The sequence below is a fragment of the Neolamprologus multifasciatus genome, chromosome 14, assembly GCF_963576455.1.
Source record: "Neolamprologus multifasciatus chromosome 14, fNeoMul1.2, whole genome shotgun sequence".
In the NCBI taxonomy this organism is placed as follows: domain Eukaryota; kingdom Metazoa; phylum Chordata; class Actinopteri; order Cichliformes; family Cichlidae; genus Neolamprologus; species Neolamprologus multifasciatus.
The window spans coordinates 39,788,003-39,808,125 of NC_140452.1; the positions used below are offsets into that span (position 1 = coordinate 39,788,003).

Here is a 20,123-nt window from a genome sequence, read left to right on the forward strand (position 1 = left end):
AATGTTCAGTTTCTATGCCATATGTTAAAACAAGATCTAGAGTGTGATTAAAGTGGTAAGGGTGGGTTCTTTTACAGTTTGAGAGAAGCCAATTGAGTCTAATAACAGATTAAATGCCATGTTGAGGCTGTCATTTTTAGCATCTACATCACCCACAATAATTATTTTATCTGAGCTGAGAACTAAATCAGATAAAAAGTCTGAGAAATCAGACAGAAACTCTGTGTAAGGCCCAGGTGGACAATAGATGATAACAAGACTGGTTTCTGAGTTTTACAACTGGGGTGGACAAGGCTAAGCATCAGGCTTTGAAATTAATTAAAAGTCTGTCTTGGTCTTTCATTAATTAATAGGCTGGTGTGAAAAATTGCTGCCACACCGCCCCCTCGGCCTGTGCTTCGAGGTTTCTGGTAGTTAGAATGACTCGGGGGTGTTGATTCATTTAAACTAACATAATCATCCGGCTTTAACCAGGTTTCTGTAAGGCAAAGTAAATCGATTTGTTGATCAATTATTAAGTCATGTACTAACAGAGACTTGGAGGAGAGAGACCTACTATTTAATAATCCACATTTCACTGTTTTACTCTTTGGTTCAGATGTGGATACTGTATTGTTTTTTCTTTTTGATTTTTTATGTTTAAATTGTTTATTGCTGGTTTTTAGTTTGTTTTTTGTCTGTTTGGGAGCTGACACAGTCTCTATGGAGATGGGTTTGGGGTTTGTTTTTTTTGGGGTGGGGGGGTGTAGAAGGAGGAGAGAAGCTGCAGAGAGGCGTGTTTAAGAGACTGTTTATGTTTGCATGCTTTTATTTTTGAAAGTTAGCTGCTTCCTAATCACATATACCCAGTTAAAAGAATTACTTGCCTGTACAGTGCAGTAAAAAACTCGAGTTGTCTTTGTCCTGTCTTCCTCCCCTCATCAGTCACAGCAGTTAGCCGCCAAGTCTGGTTCTCCTTGAGGTTTCTTCCTGTCAAAAATTAGTTTTTCCTTCCCACTGTCAGCAGTTGTTCAAAGGGGTCATTTGATTGTTGGGTGTGAGAAAAGAACTGCATTACAAAGTAAATGAATGTTTATTCACAGCTGGGTTCTTAATAAGTTCATTATTATTATTGTCTCATAGACTATAGAGTGCTTCAATTTTTTGTTTGTTACAGCTTTAGTCCAAAATGTATTCAATTTATTTTTCACCTAAAAATTCTACAAATAATACCCCCTCACCCCCCCAAGAAAATGAAGACAAAAAGTTTACTATTCTTGCAAATATTAGAAATTATTATGATATCTATATGTATCATCATATATGCACATCTTACATCCAGTATTCACATCCTTTGACATGACATTCAAAATTGACCACAGGTCAAGACAGATCTGGGCAAGGGTACAGAACCTGTGAAGCTGCTTTCAGGCATATAATGCATCATTAACTAGAAATCCACTTTTTTTTCTTTTCTTTTACGGAGCAGTGTCCTTTGTATAGAGAAGTAGTAAGTCTGAAGTCATATCATATTTTATTATTTTAAAATTATTTTCAATTCAATCAGTTAATTTTAATCCCTGGTTTGGATTCTGAATATTTTCCTGCAATGAAGTGAGTGTTTTTCACTGCATCTATGTGGAGATCATTGGGCTTTTCGGTCAGCTATCAACCCCGCTGTCACCCCAGCTAACACGCGCCACTGGCTGCTCGTTGTGACAATCAAGGAGGTTACAATTACGTCATTGCCGTGCGGAAGACGATTGGTTGGCTACCCTGCCTAATCTCAGCGCTGAGCGGCTAAGGTTTTGTTCACCATGTTGGATGAACAGCTCATTTCAGTTACCTCGTGACCAATACTTTTATCATGTCACATAAGCGTCGTGAGCTTGAAGTGTAGAGGATCAGCCGAGTGACGTTTTTTTCCTCAACTGACAGCGTCAAGGCCCAGCGGAACCAACGGAGGGACTGCTGTTTTTATGTGGAGATACAGATACCCATTAGCTAGCTCTGAGTTGTCAGATTGAATAAGGCTGTCTAGCTCCTGGCGGTAGATTTTGTCCCACAACAAACGGATTTAACTTGTTAGTCTGTTTGGATGCGCGCTTCTGAGCCGTATTAGGACAGAGTAGAATATAGATACACACACAAAGCTGTCGATGGGGGAATTACTTTGTCTGCCAGCCGTCTGTGAGGATTTCTCTTCTCGTGTTTTGAGTCATGGTCGAAGCTTCGTCACCCTGTCAAACTGATGGGGGTTTCTTTGGAAGCACGCGGCTCGGTGAATTGCTATAATAATATGTGAATAGGGTGGATTGCCGAGGCCCGGGCCTGCCTGCCTCTCTGCGCTGCTGTATTGTAGCCTTGGCTGGGTTACACCTCCTCTGCACCGGATCAGCAGCGTTAATTACGACTCTGAGATTACCTCTGCCATCAGAGTAGCTGTCTGGCCTGTGCACACATCTGAAGGAGAATTCAGTTTGGAATAACAGATGCGATTTTAAGCCGTGTGGTGAGAAAAGCAACGGCGCCAGACCCGAGTGTGTGGCAAACTTGGAACACTTATAAGATGAATGCTCTGCTTCCCATGTGACCTGCTTTAGATCGCACTGTTTTATTAAGAGGGGAAGGTGAATTTTTCCCAGGAGGAGAGGTAGAACCGTCTCTGTGAAGTGCATATAAGTTTTTTTTTTCTATTGAATATTTTCGGTTTGTCACTGACAGCAGTGGCACTGTTAAAGCTGCATAGATTGTATGTTTGGGTGGTCCATTGCCCATAATATGCTCTCCGTCACTAGTTTCAGACTTCAGTAGTCTAATGGTGTACCTAATAGAAAATTAATTTAGGGGAAGTGGGGCAGAGCCTAGTTAGTATTATGCTAAAACGCCATACCAGATATCGGATAATTTCTGTCAAAGTGATTGACTTTGGACGCTTAAAGGACAAAATATATTTTCTCTATGTTTGCCATAAGTTGTATTAACCGTGGGGTTGCTGTCTGGTTGCCATTAGTATCATTTTGAGAAGCAGTTTGAAAAGGAGGCATTTAAGTATCATTGGATGGCTCTTTGCGGTACAACTGCTGCAAATGTTACAAAAATGATGGCTGCTTACAACGGTGGCTCCTCAGCAGTAGCTGCCCATCACCCCCATCACCACCACCACCAGCTCCAGCACCTACCGCCTCCCCACATGCATCACCACCACCACCACGCGGGCCAGCACCACTTACAGCACCCAGGCTCAGCCGCTGCTGTGCACACGGTCCAGCAGCACACATCAACGGCTGCCGCTGCGGCGGTGATGCTAAACCCCGGACAGCAGCAGCCCTACTTTCCGTCTCCAGCCCCCGGGCAAGCTCCCGGGCCGGCGGCGGCCGCGGCTCCCGCACAGGTCCAAGCGGCTGCAGCAGCCGCTGTCAAAGCTCACCACCACCACCACCATCAGCAGCAGCAACACACGCACCATTTACAGCAGCAGCTGGATATTGAGCCTGACAGACCCATCGGCTACGGGGCGTTTGGAGTTGTCTGGTAAGTGCAGTGCACTGCGCGCTCATAATGTATCTCTGTATCCACTAATACTACTAACACGCCATAGCTTAAAGTCGTTTATTAGTGTTTCGCATCCCTCTCCAGCAACAGTGTTTTTTCTTTTCTTTTTTTCTTTTCTGTCTCAACCCATAGTCTCTAAACTTGAGCCTGTTGTCATTTACACTGACTTCTGCTAAGTGTTTTTGTTTTGTAAACATTTGCACGTGAGTAAATGTTTACAGTTTTTTTTCATGACTTTTTGTATATTGTTTACAAAGACTAATTGTATTATGCGTAATGAGTACTAATGATCAAAGACAACACATGTCCTGAAGTCCGGGGATAATTCGAGGAAATTTCCAGTTGGTGTCTTGGTGTTAGTAATCTTAGTTTGACTCGATAAAAGTGTCAGAAAATGGGCTTCTTGAGTTTTTAATAATGTGAATGTTTGTCCCATGGAAGATTGTAAGCAGCATTATGGACTTAAATTTATCACTAACGTCAGAATGTCTTGGCCCAGAACACCAACGTAATAATTTCACCTGCATTCTGCACTGAAGAGAAGCCTGACGTTGGCAGTGATAACTGTGGGTGGCTGTAGTACAGCAGGTAGAGCAGGTCATCTACTAACTGGAACGTTAGTCATTTTCCCCGAGGCATCCACTGAAGTGTGAGTGCGTGTGTAGTAAATGTTAGGAAGCGCTTTTATGAATGTGAAATATGTGAATGGCGCATGTAATTGAACGCGCTTTGAGCGCTCAAATTGAGTAGTGGTAATATGCATATAGTTTTTTTTTTTTTTTTTGCAATTTAGCAATAATAATAATAAAAAGATAATCATCTGCTTCTTCAATTTAGCCTCACATTCTGTGGATTGATTTCACTGTCTTCAGTTGATATGTGTGTATGTACTAGACACTTGTAGACATGTAATTGTTAACCTCCCCACCATCACCAAAATAAAAGTTTATTCCCGACTATGATGGTGGACTTAATAGTAATAAACTAAGATCTAGTCTTTCATCCGAACATGCTGACATGTTGAGTTCACTGAACAAAAATGGTACTTCAGTTGTGTATGTACACTTACGATGCATTAGCCATGCAGTGTTTAAACTGTAGCTGATGTAGAAGTTTAACTAAGCCTCATCTTTTCTTTTCTTTTCTTTTTTTTTAAAATACGTCTGCCAGGGATGTATGTGACTAATCTTTGATATTTTCATTAGTCTGTACCAGATGTACTAGCCAATGTTGTACATTTTAATTGATGCCCAATGGGGGTAAATAGTTTTCAAAACCATCATTGTTAATAAAATCTGTGCCTGATCATTTTATTAACACTATTATTGTTATCTCCAAAAGTTGATTCTGTTCATCTGGACGTAGCGTTTTTTGGGAGAAACGTTTTGTCACTCATCCAAGTGACTTCTTCAGTCTCAGCTGTTAGATTTTTTTTTTTTTTTTATTAAAGGCGAAAGAATGAGATTCTGGATGCAAACGGTGGAATGGAAAAAGCTTATTCCCATTCCACCGTTTGCATCCGCAAAGGGTGGATGTGCTCTTTATTAGCAATAGGGTGAGGAGTTCAGTCATTTAGGAGGGTCAGAGTAGAGCCGCTACTCCTCCACATCGAAATGAGCCTCTGAAGCAGTCACTACCCTGGTAAGGTGTTCTGGCCGGGCATGTCCTACCAGCAGGACGTTGTAACATGGAGGCAGTGAACAAAGTATCAGGGCCACACTTGCTTGTGTAGTTGTTAGTCTGTGAGCTGCGAAGGAGAGCAGTGTCCTAACATACAATGAGCTGAAGTGAAACAGAGTGTTTTATTTTTGGGTGAACAGTACACAGTCTGAGGGAACGAGAGAGAATGTAGTCAAGACCAGCCAAAAAATTATATAGCTGTACACAAAATCACCAATGTGAAATTGACACTGTTAAATGTAACACTTTTCAAAGTGTCTGTGTCCACTCTTTTTAGTGTTAAATCAGCACTTTTCAAAGTGTTATTTTAACGCTGTACAGAGTTAAAGATTAACCCTGACTAATACTAAGCAGTGTCAACAATATTCTACACTGGTGTTAAGTGTTTAAAAAAAATGGCACAGAATTGGCTGAATTAAATGGCTAATGAACTAATCATTTTATTCAGATGTGTTGGCCCAGGGTGATATCTAAAACTTGCAGGACTCTGGCCCTGGAGGCCTGGAGTTCCCCCACCCCTGCCTTAGATGTTGGAGTCTCATACTACAGAATAAGAATTAAGACACAGGTGTCGAACTCCAGGCCTTGAGGGCCGGTGTCCTGCAGGTTTTAAATGTGTCCTTGATCCAACACAGCTGATTTAGATGGCTGTCCAGACATTGGGTCACATAGTTAAGACTGAAGCATTAATTATTGGTAGGACTTCTTTGAACAGTCTTGTATGAATAGGGTCTAAAAGACACTTTGATGGTTTGGAGGAAGCAATTACCTCCTTTATTTATAATTACCTCCAATTATTCTTGAAAAGGTAGTTTACAGCTAAATAATGGTCTTCCTGGAAAAGCAAAATGTGTTAGAGGTTTTCCAATCTGGTTTTAAACCCTTTCATAGCACTGAATCAGCCCTTTTAAAAGTTTTTAATGACATATTTTTAGCGACTGATGCTGGGGACTGTGTTGTTCTTGTGCTTTTAGATTTGACAGCTGCGTTTGATACCGTGGATTATGCCATTTCATTCTCTCGTTTGGAGCACTGGGTGGGCATTAGGGGCACAGCACTGGAGTGGTTCAGGTCCTACTTGGCGGGGCGAACTTTTTGTGTCAGCCTCGGTGACTATGTGTCGTCCTCCGCTCTCCTCTTGTGTGGTGTCCCACAGGGCTCAGTTCTAGGCCCCCTCCTCTTCTCTTTATATCTGCTTCCTCTTGGTTCTGTACTGAGAAAGCACGGCATTGCTTTCCACTTTTATGCTGATGACTGTCAGATCTATGTCCCTCTAAAGAAAAAAAGGCAGATACCTTACACAGCCATTATTATTTTAGTGTCTCGATGACATTAAGGCTTGGATGTCTGTTAACTTTTCAAAATTCAATGATAAAAAGACCGAGGTGGTGGTTTTTGGTAGCCCCACTGAGACCCCCAATGTGTATGTAGATTCCCTGGCCCAGTATGTTAAGCCAACTGTCACAAACCTGGGGGTCAAAGTGGACTGTGATCTGAAGTTTAACAATCAAATTAAGGCAGTGGTAAAATCTAGCTTCTTTCACCTCAGGCAGCTGGCAAAAATAAAGCCAATTCTTTCACGGCAGCACTTTGAGACAGTGATCCACGCCTTTGTTAGCACTTGGCTGGATTACTGTAATGCACTTTATATTGGGGTCAGTGCATCATATATTAGTCATCTACAGAGGGTGCAAAATGCCGTAGCTCGTCTTTTAACTGGCACTCGAAAGTTTGAGCACATTTCCCCTGTTTTAGCTTCACTTCACTGGCTGCACATTTCTTTTAGGATTCATTTTAAAATTATTTTATTTACTTTTAAAGCTCTCCATGGCCTAGCCCCATCTTATCTCTCTGAGCTGCTACAGCCTTATACACCCACCCGCTCTCTCAGGTCAGCTGATCAGCTGGTCCTGAAGATACCCAGGGCTGGGTGTAAACTTAGAGGAGATTGTGCTTTTGCTGTAGCAGCTCCAAAACTGTGGAACGAGCTTCCTTTAGAGATTAGACAGGCCAGTTCTTTATCTGTTTTTAAGTCACTCTTGAAAACCCACCTCTTTACCCTGGCCTTTGACGCCACGTGACGCCATGTTGGTTTTTATTTTTATTTTTATTTCAGTTGTTTTTAGGTGATTTGATGCTGTTTTATCTTGTTTTTGTTTTAATATAGGGCTGTTTTAATTTGATGTTTTATGTGTTTTATTTATTTATTTTGCTGTCTTCTGTTATTCTATTGTTTTAACTTATTTTCTGTACAGCACTTTGTTCCTGTGCTGGGTATTTTAAAGTGCTTTATAAATAAAATTGGATTGGATATAAGAATTCTATAAAAATAACAATAGTAGCAAATAGAAAAACAATATATTTTTGTTAAACTGACCAGAGGTCAAGTCAGTGGGTAAGCATATTGGAAGTTCTGAGGGTTTTTCTAATTGAAAATTTTCTAATTGATTGTACTAACAATTTAAAAGAAATTTAGAGCTACTTCCCTAGCCAATCATAAGTAACTATGAATGTTAGGCATGATGTGCATTGCAGTACTTTGATTTTGGCTACCTCTGCTAAGGAAAAACTCTGATTATTCTGATAATAATTTTCGACACAAACTCAATTAAATGGTATATGGACTAGAGAGCAACTTGGGGTTAGTATCTTGCCCGAGGGTATTTGGCATGCAGACTGGAGTAGCCAGGGATTGCAACACAAATCTTTCGATTACTAGATGCTCTGCTCTACATATACTATTATTATACTATTATATACTTAGTTATGTTATGGAGAGTCAAGTGGCACCACAATGAATGGCCCAGTAAAATGCTAAAATGCACAATTTAAATGCACAACAGCTGCTGGCAAAGACAACAACGTTATAACATTCACACATAGCTCCTTTAAATATTTCTAAGTGGTGCTTCTGAAAAAAGGTAATGCAATAAATTACAGAAGGTGTGTTTTTGGAAATCCTTATTTCTAAAAGTCTGTTTCTGGATCGGTTTTACTGGATTACTGATGGACTGTTGGTAGCTAGACTTAAGTGTAACAAAAGTCATTATACTAAAACTTATCTGCACACAATAGTCTTGAGGCATTGTGTATGTGTGTACTCTGTGCACTGCTGAAAGAAGTGTGGGCTGCCTCCTCCACTGATCCTTGTTAGCAAAGGTTGAATAGCCATAGCCCATACTGTGTTATATCCACTCTTTGTCTCCTCTTCCATCAAAATGAGTGAGTAGGGGGAGGTAGTGCAATGGCCATTATCCACCAAGGGAAAAGTTTTACCCAGACAGTTTTCTCTCCCTGGCGCTGTCTGCAATAGTGTAATATCTAAGATGGATAAGTTTGTCAAAGTCCTTGCAAGTTGAGCATGCGGACATGACTGGATCACAGAAGTGTCTATTTTTTTTTTTTCTTTATTCATTTTTTTTCTTCATTGTTTCATTGGCTTGAGATGATTCCTTTTGGCATAAGAACACATGCCTCTTTTGTACTCACTGTACTAAAGTCTAGAAAGAAATCGGTTGGTGCAGCTTCCCATGTGCTGGTTCATATTTATGGCTCTTAACTGTTTTGTTTTTAAGCATACTGTCAGACTGTGAATGCTTTCATTTGTGGGGTGACCGTGGTTCAGGGGGTTGGGAAGCTCATCTTGTAACCGGAAGGTTGCCGGTTCGATCCCCAGCTCTGTCTGTCTTGGTTGTTGTGTCCTTGGGCAAGACACTTCACCTACCGCCTACTGGTGATCGCCAGAAGGGCCGATGGTGCGATATAGCAGCCTCGCTTCTGTCAGTCTGCCTCAGGGCAGCTGTGGCTACAACTATAGCTTGCCTCTACCAGTGTGTGAGAGTGAATGAATAGTGGCATTGTAAAGCGCTTTGAGGGTCTCGAAAAGCGCTATATAAATGCAATCCATTATTATTATTATTATTATTCCTCAATTTCAGTTAAATTCAGTTTTAACCTGAAGAAACCTCTGGCAGAACCAGGCTGAGTCAGGGGCAGCCATCTACCATGACCGGTTGGTGCTATAGGAAGGGAGACAGGACAAAGATATGCTATGGAAGAGAGCCAGAGATTAATGATAACTAATGATTAAATGCAGAGAAGTGTGTAACCAAACGGTGAGTGAAACAGAAGCAATCAGTGCATCATGGGAAGTCTCCCAGGAACCTAGGTTTATTGCAGCACAACTAAGGATTGAGTGTCAACTAAATTATATGCTTTTTCTATAAGTGGAGATATTTTATCTGAATTTCACTCACTCCTCATTCACGCCCCTTTTAGTCTTCAGTGTATATATATGCCCCCTTCACTAATACCTGCTGTTCTCATTTTCATGCGAACACTATACGATGTCAAACAACTCTAAAAGCGTTTCTAAGAGCATAGATCCTACTCACCTGTTCAGCTGGTCATCATGAATTTCTTGTCCCTCACCCCATCAGACTAAGATCTCAGTCCTTCTTTATCAGATATCTTTCAAGCAGTCCAGGAATCCCAAACTCCCATTTCTAAATGTCATAGTGGAGCCACCGCAGAGAGACTGATCGCTGCTCGCTGCATAGGGAACCTTCCAGTAGTCATTCTTGCCACTTGGCAATCCAGTCTACTATATCCAAACCTCAGAATTCCTCTCTCCGCTCCATTTAGCAATACAGCAACTCTGGTCGCTCGCTATCCCTGTGAAATCATAACCTCCCAACTTCGATTAGAGGAAGATCAACCACCAGCAAAACTTCACGGCGCAGCTCCACTCTTTATCACTCTAAGATGGGTCTCCAGCCCTGTAGAGCTTCCCAAAAATCTGATCCATCACAAAGCCTAACTCCAAAGATATGCAGCTGTTTCCACACCCCAGAAGGGTCTCCCGAAGACGTCCTCCCCCCAGATTTCAGACTGGACTGTAGCCTGTCTTAAATAAGTTTAAAAGAGAAAGGTATTCAATTTTACTGGTCCGACAAGAAGACGAAGCTTATTACAATTCTTTTTAACGTCTCAATGCTCCAACATCAATACAACAAACATAAATAATCCACTTTTGGGCATAAATGAAGACAACGCCTCCAACAGTGAAGCTTTCCGCACCTTGCACTCCCACCCATCAGCCAGCAAAAGCAACATCCAGCCACCATTTCGCATGTTCCCGGAAGGGAAATACCAGTTCCTATTTAGTGCTTCTCCGCGCTAGGCACTGGGTTGCCAGTTCTGCGGTCTTCCATCCCTCCTTTGCAAGTCACCTCAGCAAATCTTCATGGCACCGGGTTGCCAGTTCCACTCACCTCGGCTTCTCTTTACAATACTTTAGCTAAAATTCATGCAACTGGGTATTCAACTATTCATGCTTCTAACCCAGAACCTTTTCTTCCTCCTTGTCGGAGCAGCACATGGCCAAGTTTTATAGCCCAGGCCCCTTCTTTTCTCTTCCACTCTAATATTGCTCAGTTTTGCTGGCCTCAGCAATTCCTCCTCCTAACCCACCAGCTCCAAAACCTTCCCCAGTATCCACTCACCTTCGGCAACAAATCATTGCTGCAATCAAAATACTTCACAGCCCATACACGGTACATCTGCTCTTACCTGGTTGGCTTCAGCCTCCACACCAGAAATGTCTAAACCTACAGCATCTATTCCTTGCATGCCTTTGCCACATGGTACACAAGGACAGACCCATTATGCAGCTAGGTGGCCGCACTATTTGCAACAATTACAGCGATTCCTTTTGCCTCATGTCTCAGTGCCACTATCTCCACTCCTTCTCCTTCCTTCTTGTGGCGGCGGTCATTCCCACCCAGCATGCCCCCACAACCACCGCAAGAAATGACTAGCATTAAAAGAAGCCTTAGTAAATCACCCTAACCCAGATTTTGTCAACTTTTTAGTAAAAGATTTTTTTCAGGTTTTCACCCAGGATTGTCACCCAGCCATCAGTCTCTTGTACCTGTAAAAATCTCTAGTCAGCTCTCAAAGACCCAGATGCTGTTGACAACCTGCTCGCCAAAGAAGTCTGGGAGGGTTTCATAATTGGACTATAACCCCTTTCCCCCTTTTTTGTATCAGCCCACTGGGCATCACTGAGCATTCAGGGAAAAAACACATCATCATAGATTTGTCTGCAACTCAAGGTAGTCTTATTCCAGACATAAATTGCCTCATTCCCCGATTTTTCTCTTAAATGCTCAACAGTGAACCATGCCATTTCCCTTGTTAAAATGCAGAGGTGCATGTCTTTCAAAAGCCGACATCACAAGTGCCTTCAAAGTTCTGCTGTTCTTCTGTTCTCATCAAAGGTCTCTAACATCAGGCTCCCATTTTAACCTTTTAGCCTTCTTCAGGTTCCTGTGCTATTCAGAATTGACCTCTTCTTCAAGGAGATTGTCATCCCTACTTAAGCGACTTCCACCCAGTCTTTGAAGACTGGCTCATCTTCTCCTCAAACAGAGGAAAACCAACCAATTGGGCAGCCCCCTTTTGATATTTTAATTCAAAATAATCTTGCCTTTAAGCCACTTTGACTTGTTGACACATTTCCTCTACCTTAGAAAATCCCAGCACGCATTACCTTCAGACCCTCTCTTCGAGGGAATCCGGCCACATCCCAACATATCATGGTTTCTTTCACACTTTTGCCAAGTTCTCTCGTTGTCTGGAATTTCTCCTAATCTCGTCTCTGGCCACTCCTTTCACATCAGCGTCATTCTTTGTTCCATCCATCCATTCTCTCCCGCTTATCCTTGTCAGTGCCCCGGGTCTGGAGCCTAACCCAGCTACCATAGGGTGAGAGGCAGGATACACTGTACAGGTCGCCAGTCTGTCGCAGGACTAACACATAGAGACAGACAACCATTCACATTCACACCCGCATAGAGAGAACCTACACCAGCATGGGGAGAACATGCAAAGCCCTCAGGCAGGTGGTAGAATCAAACTCAGGACCTTCTCACTGTGAGGCAACAGTCCTTATCACTGTGCAACCGTGCTGCCCATGAATTCTTTGTTGTTAAAAAAAAAAACTACATTAAAAAGTTAGTTTGACTGCAGAAATTACAAGGGGAAGATGAGCCTGGAAGATGGTGGTCGTAAATTTAGATTAAAAGGACGCGTTTCATATAGTGTAACTTGTTTTGACCAGCCACTTGTCTCAGATGATATAACCCTTGCATGTATACACAAAATGCACTTTTTGAGATTTGATAATAGTGATGCTTAAAGTTGGTTGTGGGAAATAGTCCTTTAAAAAACAAAAACAAACCAAATCTCAAAAATGTGATGAAAAAATACTGAAATATTTTTATAATTTAATCCAATCCATGACATGATTTGTTCTGCTGATCTATTTATCTAACTTTTCATCCAATGTTATAATTTTTGTGACTTTCTTTTTCATATTCACCCAGGTCAGTGACAGACCCCAGAGACGGAAAGCGAGTTGCTCTCAAAAAGATGCCTAATGTCTTCCAAAACCTTGTTTCTTGTAAGAGGGTATTTCGTGAGCTGAAGATGCTGTGCTTCTTCAAACATGAGAATGTAAGTACATGACAATGGAGCTTATAGTTTCCTCTAGAAAGGAAAAAGAAATGTGTTTGCCTGCATGATTGCATTCAGCCTGAAAACAGACCACAGCTTTATCTCTGTTCTCAGGTGCTCTCTGCGCTGGATATACTACAACCTCCACACATTGACTACTTTGAAGAAATGTATCCTTTACTATTGATTTATTCAAAGATTATAACAAGATGCAGGGCCTACAGGAATTATTTTAAAATCAAGTGTATGAAATTGCCGAGAATTGCATAAGAAATTTTCTTTAGGTCACATTGGGGGTGGCTGTAGCTCAGGTAGGGCAGGTCACTTACTAACCGGAAGGTTGGTGGTTCGATCCATGTCTGCCTGCCAAATTATTTTGGGCAAGATACTGTTAAGAGATATATTCTAAAACACTTCTTCAGCAGAGAATCAGAGAGGAGAAACACAGATTTTCTTGCTAGCAAGGGCAGCCTCCTGAGCTCACACCAAGAGTGAGGCTCCAAGATTCGCAAATGAGAGACTGCCCCGGTCTTTATTTATACTTCAGTGTGTGTGTGTCAGAGTGTGACCCCATAAACGACTTCCCTTGACCTGCTGGTCTGGAAAGTCCAACAGTTCATCTAAACAAAAGGCACTTAGACTAAAACTGGCATAGCTACGTTAATCCTACCGTAAAACAATAAAACAAGGTACGACCTTTTCCCATGCTCCTAGGATGTGGGTGTGAACGCCAGAACACCCTGGAATGTTACAGACTTCCTAGGATGCGACATTCCTTCAATATGCCACCAACTATATACTTCTAAACACAAGTAATTACATGCAGTATTCTACCATATGCAAACTTATATCATTAAAAGATTATACTGACTACTAAGTACAATTTTCCATTGACAGATACTAATCCCAAATTGCTCTTTTATGCACCCATAAGAGTATGAATGCGTGTGAGTGTTAAAAAGCACTTGTAGAAAAAGAGCAAAGAAAAAAATGTAAATGGGTGAATGAGACAAGTTGTGAAAAGTTATAAAAAGCACTTTGATTGCTCATAGTAGAGAAGTGCTCTATAAGAACCAGTCCATTTACCATTAAATAAAACAAATTATGACTGAGGGTGTATTGAGTGCTGGCCTGATAGATAGCATCATGGCTAAACTGGAAACCTGGACCCTCAATGGCTGATTGCCAAGGTGAGATACCCTCTGTAGGTCTAGTAGAAGGTGTGAATGTAGCACAATCCCTACTGCAACCATCACTGAATCAGCTGATCTACACCACAGCTGCAGTGATCACAGAGCTTCTTGGCTATAAAATGAACAGTTACAAGGAGCATTACTCTCCGTGGAGAAGGTGACTAGAAGCCAAGAATAAGGTAGCACAGAGCCTGTAAAGAAAGGGGTGCCTAAGAAGTACAGCAAGCTGTCTTGGATACTGCCAAGTAGAGGTATACCAGAGAAACAGAAGGCAGGAGAATAAACCAGCTGTACTGTACTGAACCATCCAAGTGGCAGTGTAACAATGTGAGAACAGGCCCACCAAGAGTGGAGACGGAGCAAGACTGGAAGAGCATATGGGAGAAGGATGCAACCCATAACAATAAGGCTCAGTTGATAGTGAATCTTAAAGCCGACCACAGCAATCTCCCTGAACAAGGTCTGGTAGTCATCACAGGAAAGGGTCTCCAGTATGTAGATATGAACAGCACCTGGTCCTGACATGATTCACACCTACTGGCTGAAGAAGCTGACTGCACTCCATGAGCATCTGACAGCACTAATGGACCAGCTGCTAATAGATGAGATATGTGGATTGGCTAACTGAAGCCCAGTCAGTCCAGATCCCCACAGTTGGATATTTTACAAGAAAGCCTACAAATAAATCACGGAACTATATAAAATCAACAGGGCCATAAGAGCCTTCGTCAGGAATTCAATGGGGATGTGGCAAACGCTAGAGGCCAACTTCAAGCCAGTGGCACAAGTCAACATTAAGTGCGGGATTTACAAAGGAGATGCTCTGTCCCTATTGCTGTTCTGCATAGGCTTGAAGCCCCTCAGTGAGATCACTGACAAGACTGGCTATGGATACCAACTACACAATCCACCAGTCACCAGGTAGCTCCGCTGCATGGATGACATCAACCTTTATGCCAGGTATGGACAGACAAACTGGTGATGGTTAACTAACCAGATATAGTAGTGGTGGAAAAGCAGAAGAAGATGGCCATAGTGATAGATGTAGCTATACCGAATAATGGTAACATCGGGAACAGGGAATACGAGAAGCTCAAAGTACTAAAGGTTGAGGGAAGGACTTGAGAAGATGTGAAGGAAACAGTGGTCCCAGTGGTAACTGGAGCACTGATTGCAGTGACCCCCACACTGGGCGGGAGGCTCCAGCAAATCACAGGAACAACATCCATGATCTCTGTCTACAATAGCGCAGTCCTAGGAACAGCAAGGAACTGTAGAGGACCCTGAAGCTCCCAGGCCTCTGGTAGAAGACCTGAGTTTGAAGGATAATGACCGTCCAGAGGGCGAAAGAGGAATCACAATCACAGTGGTCACTGAGATGCCAAGTAACGACTCTCAGCCTTCGAAAGCCGCTTGAAGAGGTATACCAGAGAGATAAAATCAGCTGTACTCCCCTAAACCATCCAAGGTGCATTCTCAGTGGCAGGGGGAAAGCCCGACCAAGTCTGGAAAAGCAGCAATACTGGAAGAGCATATGAGAGGAGGATGCAATCCATAACAGCAATGCTCAGTGGCTAGTGGAGCTAAGAACAGACAGCAGCAGTGGAAGAGCATATTAACTTGAAGGGTGGTGGTTCAATTCCCATCTGCTCCAGTCTGCCTGCCAAATTATTTTGGGCAAAATACTAACCGCAAGTTGCTCTCATAGGAGTATGAAAGTGTTTGAGTGTTAGAAAGCACTTACAGAAAAAGAGCAAAGAAAAATCATGACGAGTCGGACTGCACCGGGCCCTGACATGATTAGTGCCTACAGGATAAAGAAGCTAACTGTACACCATAAGCTGTTAACAGCACAAATGAACCAGCTGCTAATAATGGTACACACCCAGAATGGCTAATTGAAGGTCTGACAGTCCTGAATCTCATGGATCCCCAGAAGGGACTGGTCCTGTCTAACTACTGGTCAATAACCAGCCTCAGCACAAGATGTAAAGTGCTGGTCCTCATAGTGGCTAAGATGAACGGGCACATAAAGTCACACAGGATCTTAGCTTGCCCATTCTCAACCAATCTCAGGGGCATATTCCATTTGGACTTTGGGACTTCCAGGCCATACTAAGCACAGATATTCCTGTATACTATGTCAGCATATATGCCCTGCGTACTAGCATCTTGTACCATGCTGTTATGTGCTGGATTGTCTCTTTTGCGCTGCCTGCACCTAGTGTCTTGCCTGGTGTGGTAGAGCACCAACACTGTGGATCTTGTGCTCAGAGCTTATTCCTGTGCTGCCATTATTAGTGCCTCTGTGCTGTCTTTCAGTCCAGCTTTGTCAAGGCATTGATGTTACTTGATATCAGCCACTTTTTCTATTTTACAGTGGTACATGCTGTGCAGGGGCCTGTCCTTCTTTGATGGTCCCACTTCTTGCTCCTCTTCTTTTTCGGGTTTCTGTTGTCTCAGATACTGACTCACATGAGCAGTTTTGCCCATCTTCCTGACTCATGGATCTTTGTTGTTTCATCCTGGATAGTGGTTCTGACATTCACTAAACCTCAGCCTCCTTCCTTACGCTTAGCATATAGTCTCAGGGTGCTGGATTTGGGGTAAAATGCTCCATGCATGGTAAGGAGCTTTCTTTTGCCTTTGCCCTTGGCTTCTATCTCTTTCTTTGGTCAGCTTATTTTCCCAATTGGGGTATCTGATCAAAGGCAGGATCTTGTTTTTGCCATTCTGCTGACTCATCAGGACTTGTCTTACTTTCTGCAGGTACTTGGTGGTTGCAGATTTTGTAGTGGCCTCTTCATGGCTCCTATTTGCCTGTGGGATTAGGTACTTGTAGCTGTCCTTGATGTCTGCAATGTTGCCTCCTGGTACTACAATCCCCTCAGTTTTGACTACTATCCCTTTCTTTGTTACATTTTGTTTCACTGACTACACTTCTCCAGTCCTAATGACACTGGAATGTCATTGCTGCAGATCCTAGTGGTATGGATCAGTGAATCAATGTCTTGTTCACTCCTGGCATGCAGCTTGAGGTCATCCATGTGGAGCAGGTGGCTGATGATTGCTCAATTTCTTAATCAGTATCCATAGCCAGTCTTGTCAAATATTGCACTGAGGGGTTTCAGGCCTATGTAGAACGGCAGTGGTGACAGATCATCTCTTGTGCTATTGTGTTGTTTGCCACTTCTTGATGAACGTTCTTAGGGGTTTATTGATCTTATATATTTCTAGGCATTCTGGGATCCATGTGTAGGGCATTGAATCATAGGCTTTCTTGTAACGAGTCCAGGAGGTGCACAGATTGTTCAGTCTAGTCTTACAATCTTGAGTGACTGCTCCATCTACCAGTAGCTGTTACCCCTCTGATGTTCCTGCCAGTTCCATTCTGTGCCCCACTCATGTATTGAACTATGTGCCTGTTCATCTTAGCCGCTATGATGCCTGACAGTTGCTTCTATGTTGTACCGAGGCAGGTTATTGGCCGATAGTTGTACTAGACCGGTGCCTTCTGGGGATGCTTGGGCATCAGGATTGTCCAGGCTTCAGTTAGCCATTCTGAGTGCATTTCGCCCATTTGCAGCTGCTTAATTTATGTTGCCAGACGCTCAGAGGCCCCTTCTATGACGTCTGCCACTGTTACTGGATGTTGTTCATTGGGGGGGTGCTGTAGTCTACTCTTGGCTCCACCAGCCTCTGAGCATTGTTGATATGGGTTATGTCTTTCTCCCACATGCATTTTCAGTTACTGAGTTACTGTCTCCAGAGTTACTGTCTCCAGCCTTAGTGGGGCTGTTCTCATATTGTTACCCTGCTACTGAGAATACACCTTGGATGGAGTGGAGTATACCAGCTGTACTCCACTCCATGGAGTACAGCTGGTTTATTCTCCTGGCTTCTAGCTCTCTGGTATGCCACTTCAAATGCACCTTGAAGAGATAGTATACCTTGCCAGCAGCAGGCCAAAGCCCGTGAGTCTTTGTTTGGCAGGTTCTAAGGCCTGAGTTATGGGCAGCTTGCAGTACTTCTTAAGCATCCCTTTCTTCATAATAATTTTCTGCATCTTATTTATATTTAAACCAGTGTCTGACCCTGTATGTGTGGGGCCATTAACATGTTCCCTAACGTTAAAAGACTCTGTAAAGCTGTGTTACAGGATACGTCATCATCAATCAACTTGTACGTTTGAAATTAGGAGGAGACACAATTCCTAGGAGGCTTGCACCAGGAAAGGTATCCAGCGTAAAAATCTACTAAATCAAAATACCCGTGGTAACCCCCTTTAAAAAAATTTTTTTTTTTTTTTTTTGGTTATTCTGATTTCTGGGATTCATGGGAATTCTTTTTGCCCATCTCCCCAAGATGGAAATATGGTAAGGCCTTAAGGCTACGCAGAAAACAAGTGTGAATTAAGTTTAGTGAATTTTAACAAGTTTTGATAACTGAAGGTATTTACACTCTGCAATGATCTGTTGTGTAATGCTTTTTCATTCCCATGCTCAATACCCATACTTTATGTGAAAGAAGATGCCAGTTTACATTTTCATTTCTAGAATGCTGCTAGTGATTAACATAAGATAACTGGAAAGGTAAGAAAACAATGCAGTGATGCTGATGCCCAAACTCTATCTTAGAAAATAAAGCACATCTTTGTTATAACTATACTGTCTTTCTCAGGTTCTCATTGAGATTTACTGTTTATGTTCTTGCACATATTTGTTTTTCTTTTAACCTTAATTCCTCTTGATCAGCTATGTAGTAACTGAACTGATGCAAAGTGACCTCCATAAGATCATTGTATCACCGCAGCCTCTGAGCTCAGACCATGCCAAAGTTTTTCTTTATCAGATTCTGCGAGGTAGGTCTTCTTTTCTTTCAGATATCTCTATGGTTACATTTATCCAAGTTCAGCCCATAGAATGGTCTCAAGCGTTGGTACTGATGAAGTTATACAGATATACTCAAGATTGAACAATAATACAGGACTCTTCAGAATTCTGCATCTCTTGACTACAACAGATTTGAAAACTAAATTAGTAATGAAATGTGACTAATTCAATGACCTTCAGTTTTAATTTAAGATTTTTATATGGGAAATCCTTATATTGTATTTTTTACCATTATAGCTGTTTTTACATGGCTGAAAAAATTATCAAAGTCTAGTCATGAATGGAAACAGTTTGGCCTTGTTGGTAAAGACTTTTGGAGTTTGAGGATTGGGTTTACACTAGGAAATTCCATAATAAAAGGAAAACCTTTACAGCCTAAAGAGTTTAAGGCACTCAAATTACATAGGGGTGGGTTTACCATTTTTTTTTATAGCTTTTTTGGGTCTCATAGCTTAAGAATGAGTACTGGGGATATTCACATTAACATTTCACAGTTGAGGAAAAAAGTACATTTACCATCTGTTTAAAAACTGCAATAAAAGCTACAAACCTATTTCCAAAAAAGTTGAGATGTTGTATAAAATGCAATGACTTACAAACCTTATAAATTTATATTTTATTCACAACGGAACACGGAAAATATCACATGCAAAACTGCAGAAAATGTACAATTTTAACAAAAAATATTAGCTCATTTTAAATTTGACAGTTGTGGTCAAATGTTTACATGCACTCATGAGGATGGAGAATTCTGATATTGATTTCTGTAAACATCTTTTGTGTTTTTTGCAGGGTGAAGTGAATATACACTATACATCTTTTTTTGAATTAAAAAAAAAAAAAAAGAAAAGAAAACTGGGTGCACAAGTTTGACTTTATTTTTGATTTTCTCTAATCCACATACAATATAGAGGAACAAGTTGGTATGCCTTGACTGTTAAAGTTAAGACACTTTAGAACCTTCAGTGGAACGTATTAAAAGGTTTGAGTGTATGTATATATTTGAGCATGCACGTATATACTTCACAGTATCTTTCCTGTTCCGAGGACTGTGCTCTTCTGGACAGATGTCTCAGGTGTTGTTTCTGAGATCTGAAAAATATGACCTAGAGCCACTCACACAACTTGGGTGTCTCTACACCGAGTGCTCAGATTACCACAGGGACAGCTGTTCACTTCACCTTCCACATCTTCTCAGTTCTTGGTCCTTCTTGAGCTTCTCGTGTTCCTTTTTCCTGATGTTGCTATCACTCAGCGTAGCTATATCTATCACTATGGCTGTCTTAATCTGCTTGCACACCGCTAG

The 20,123-nt window shown here is 41.8% G+C and overlaps 1 protein-coding gene across 1 annotated transcript in view; it reads left to right on the top strand.

Annotated features, from left to right (window-relative positions):
- Positions 1 to 1,747: 1,747 nt before the first annotated feature.
- The window catches only part of nlk2 (nemo-like kinase, type 2), a 52,091-nt gene continuing 33,715 nt past the window's right edge, over positions 1,748 to 20,123 (top strand). Inside the window, exons 1-4 of the mRNA XM_085130767.1 lie at positions 1,748 to 3,513; positions 12,603 to 12,732; positions 12,847 to 12,902; positions 18,680 to 18,786. Of these exons, the coding sequence (XP_084986893.1) occupies positions 3,041 to 3,513; positions 12,603 to 12,732; positions 12,847 to 12,902; positions 18,680 to 18,786 (766 nt within the window). The 5' untranslated portion in view covers positions 1,748 to 3,040. The remainder of the gene's footprint in view (positions 3,514 to 12,602; positions 12,733 to 12,846; positions 12,903 to 18,679; positions 18,787 to 20,123) is intronic.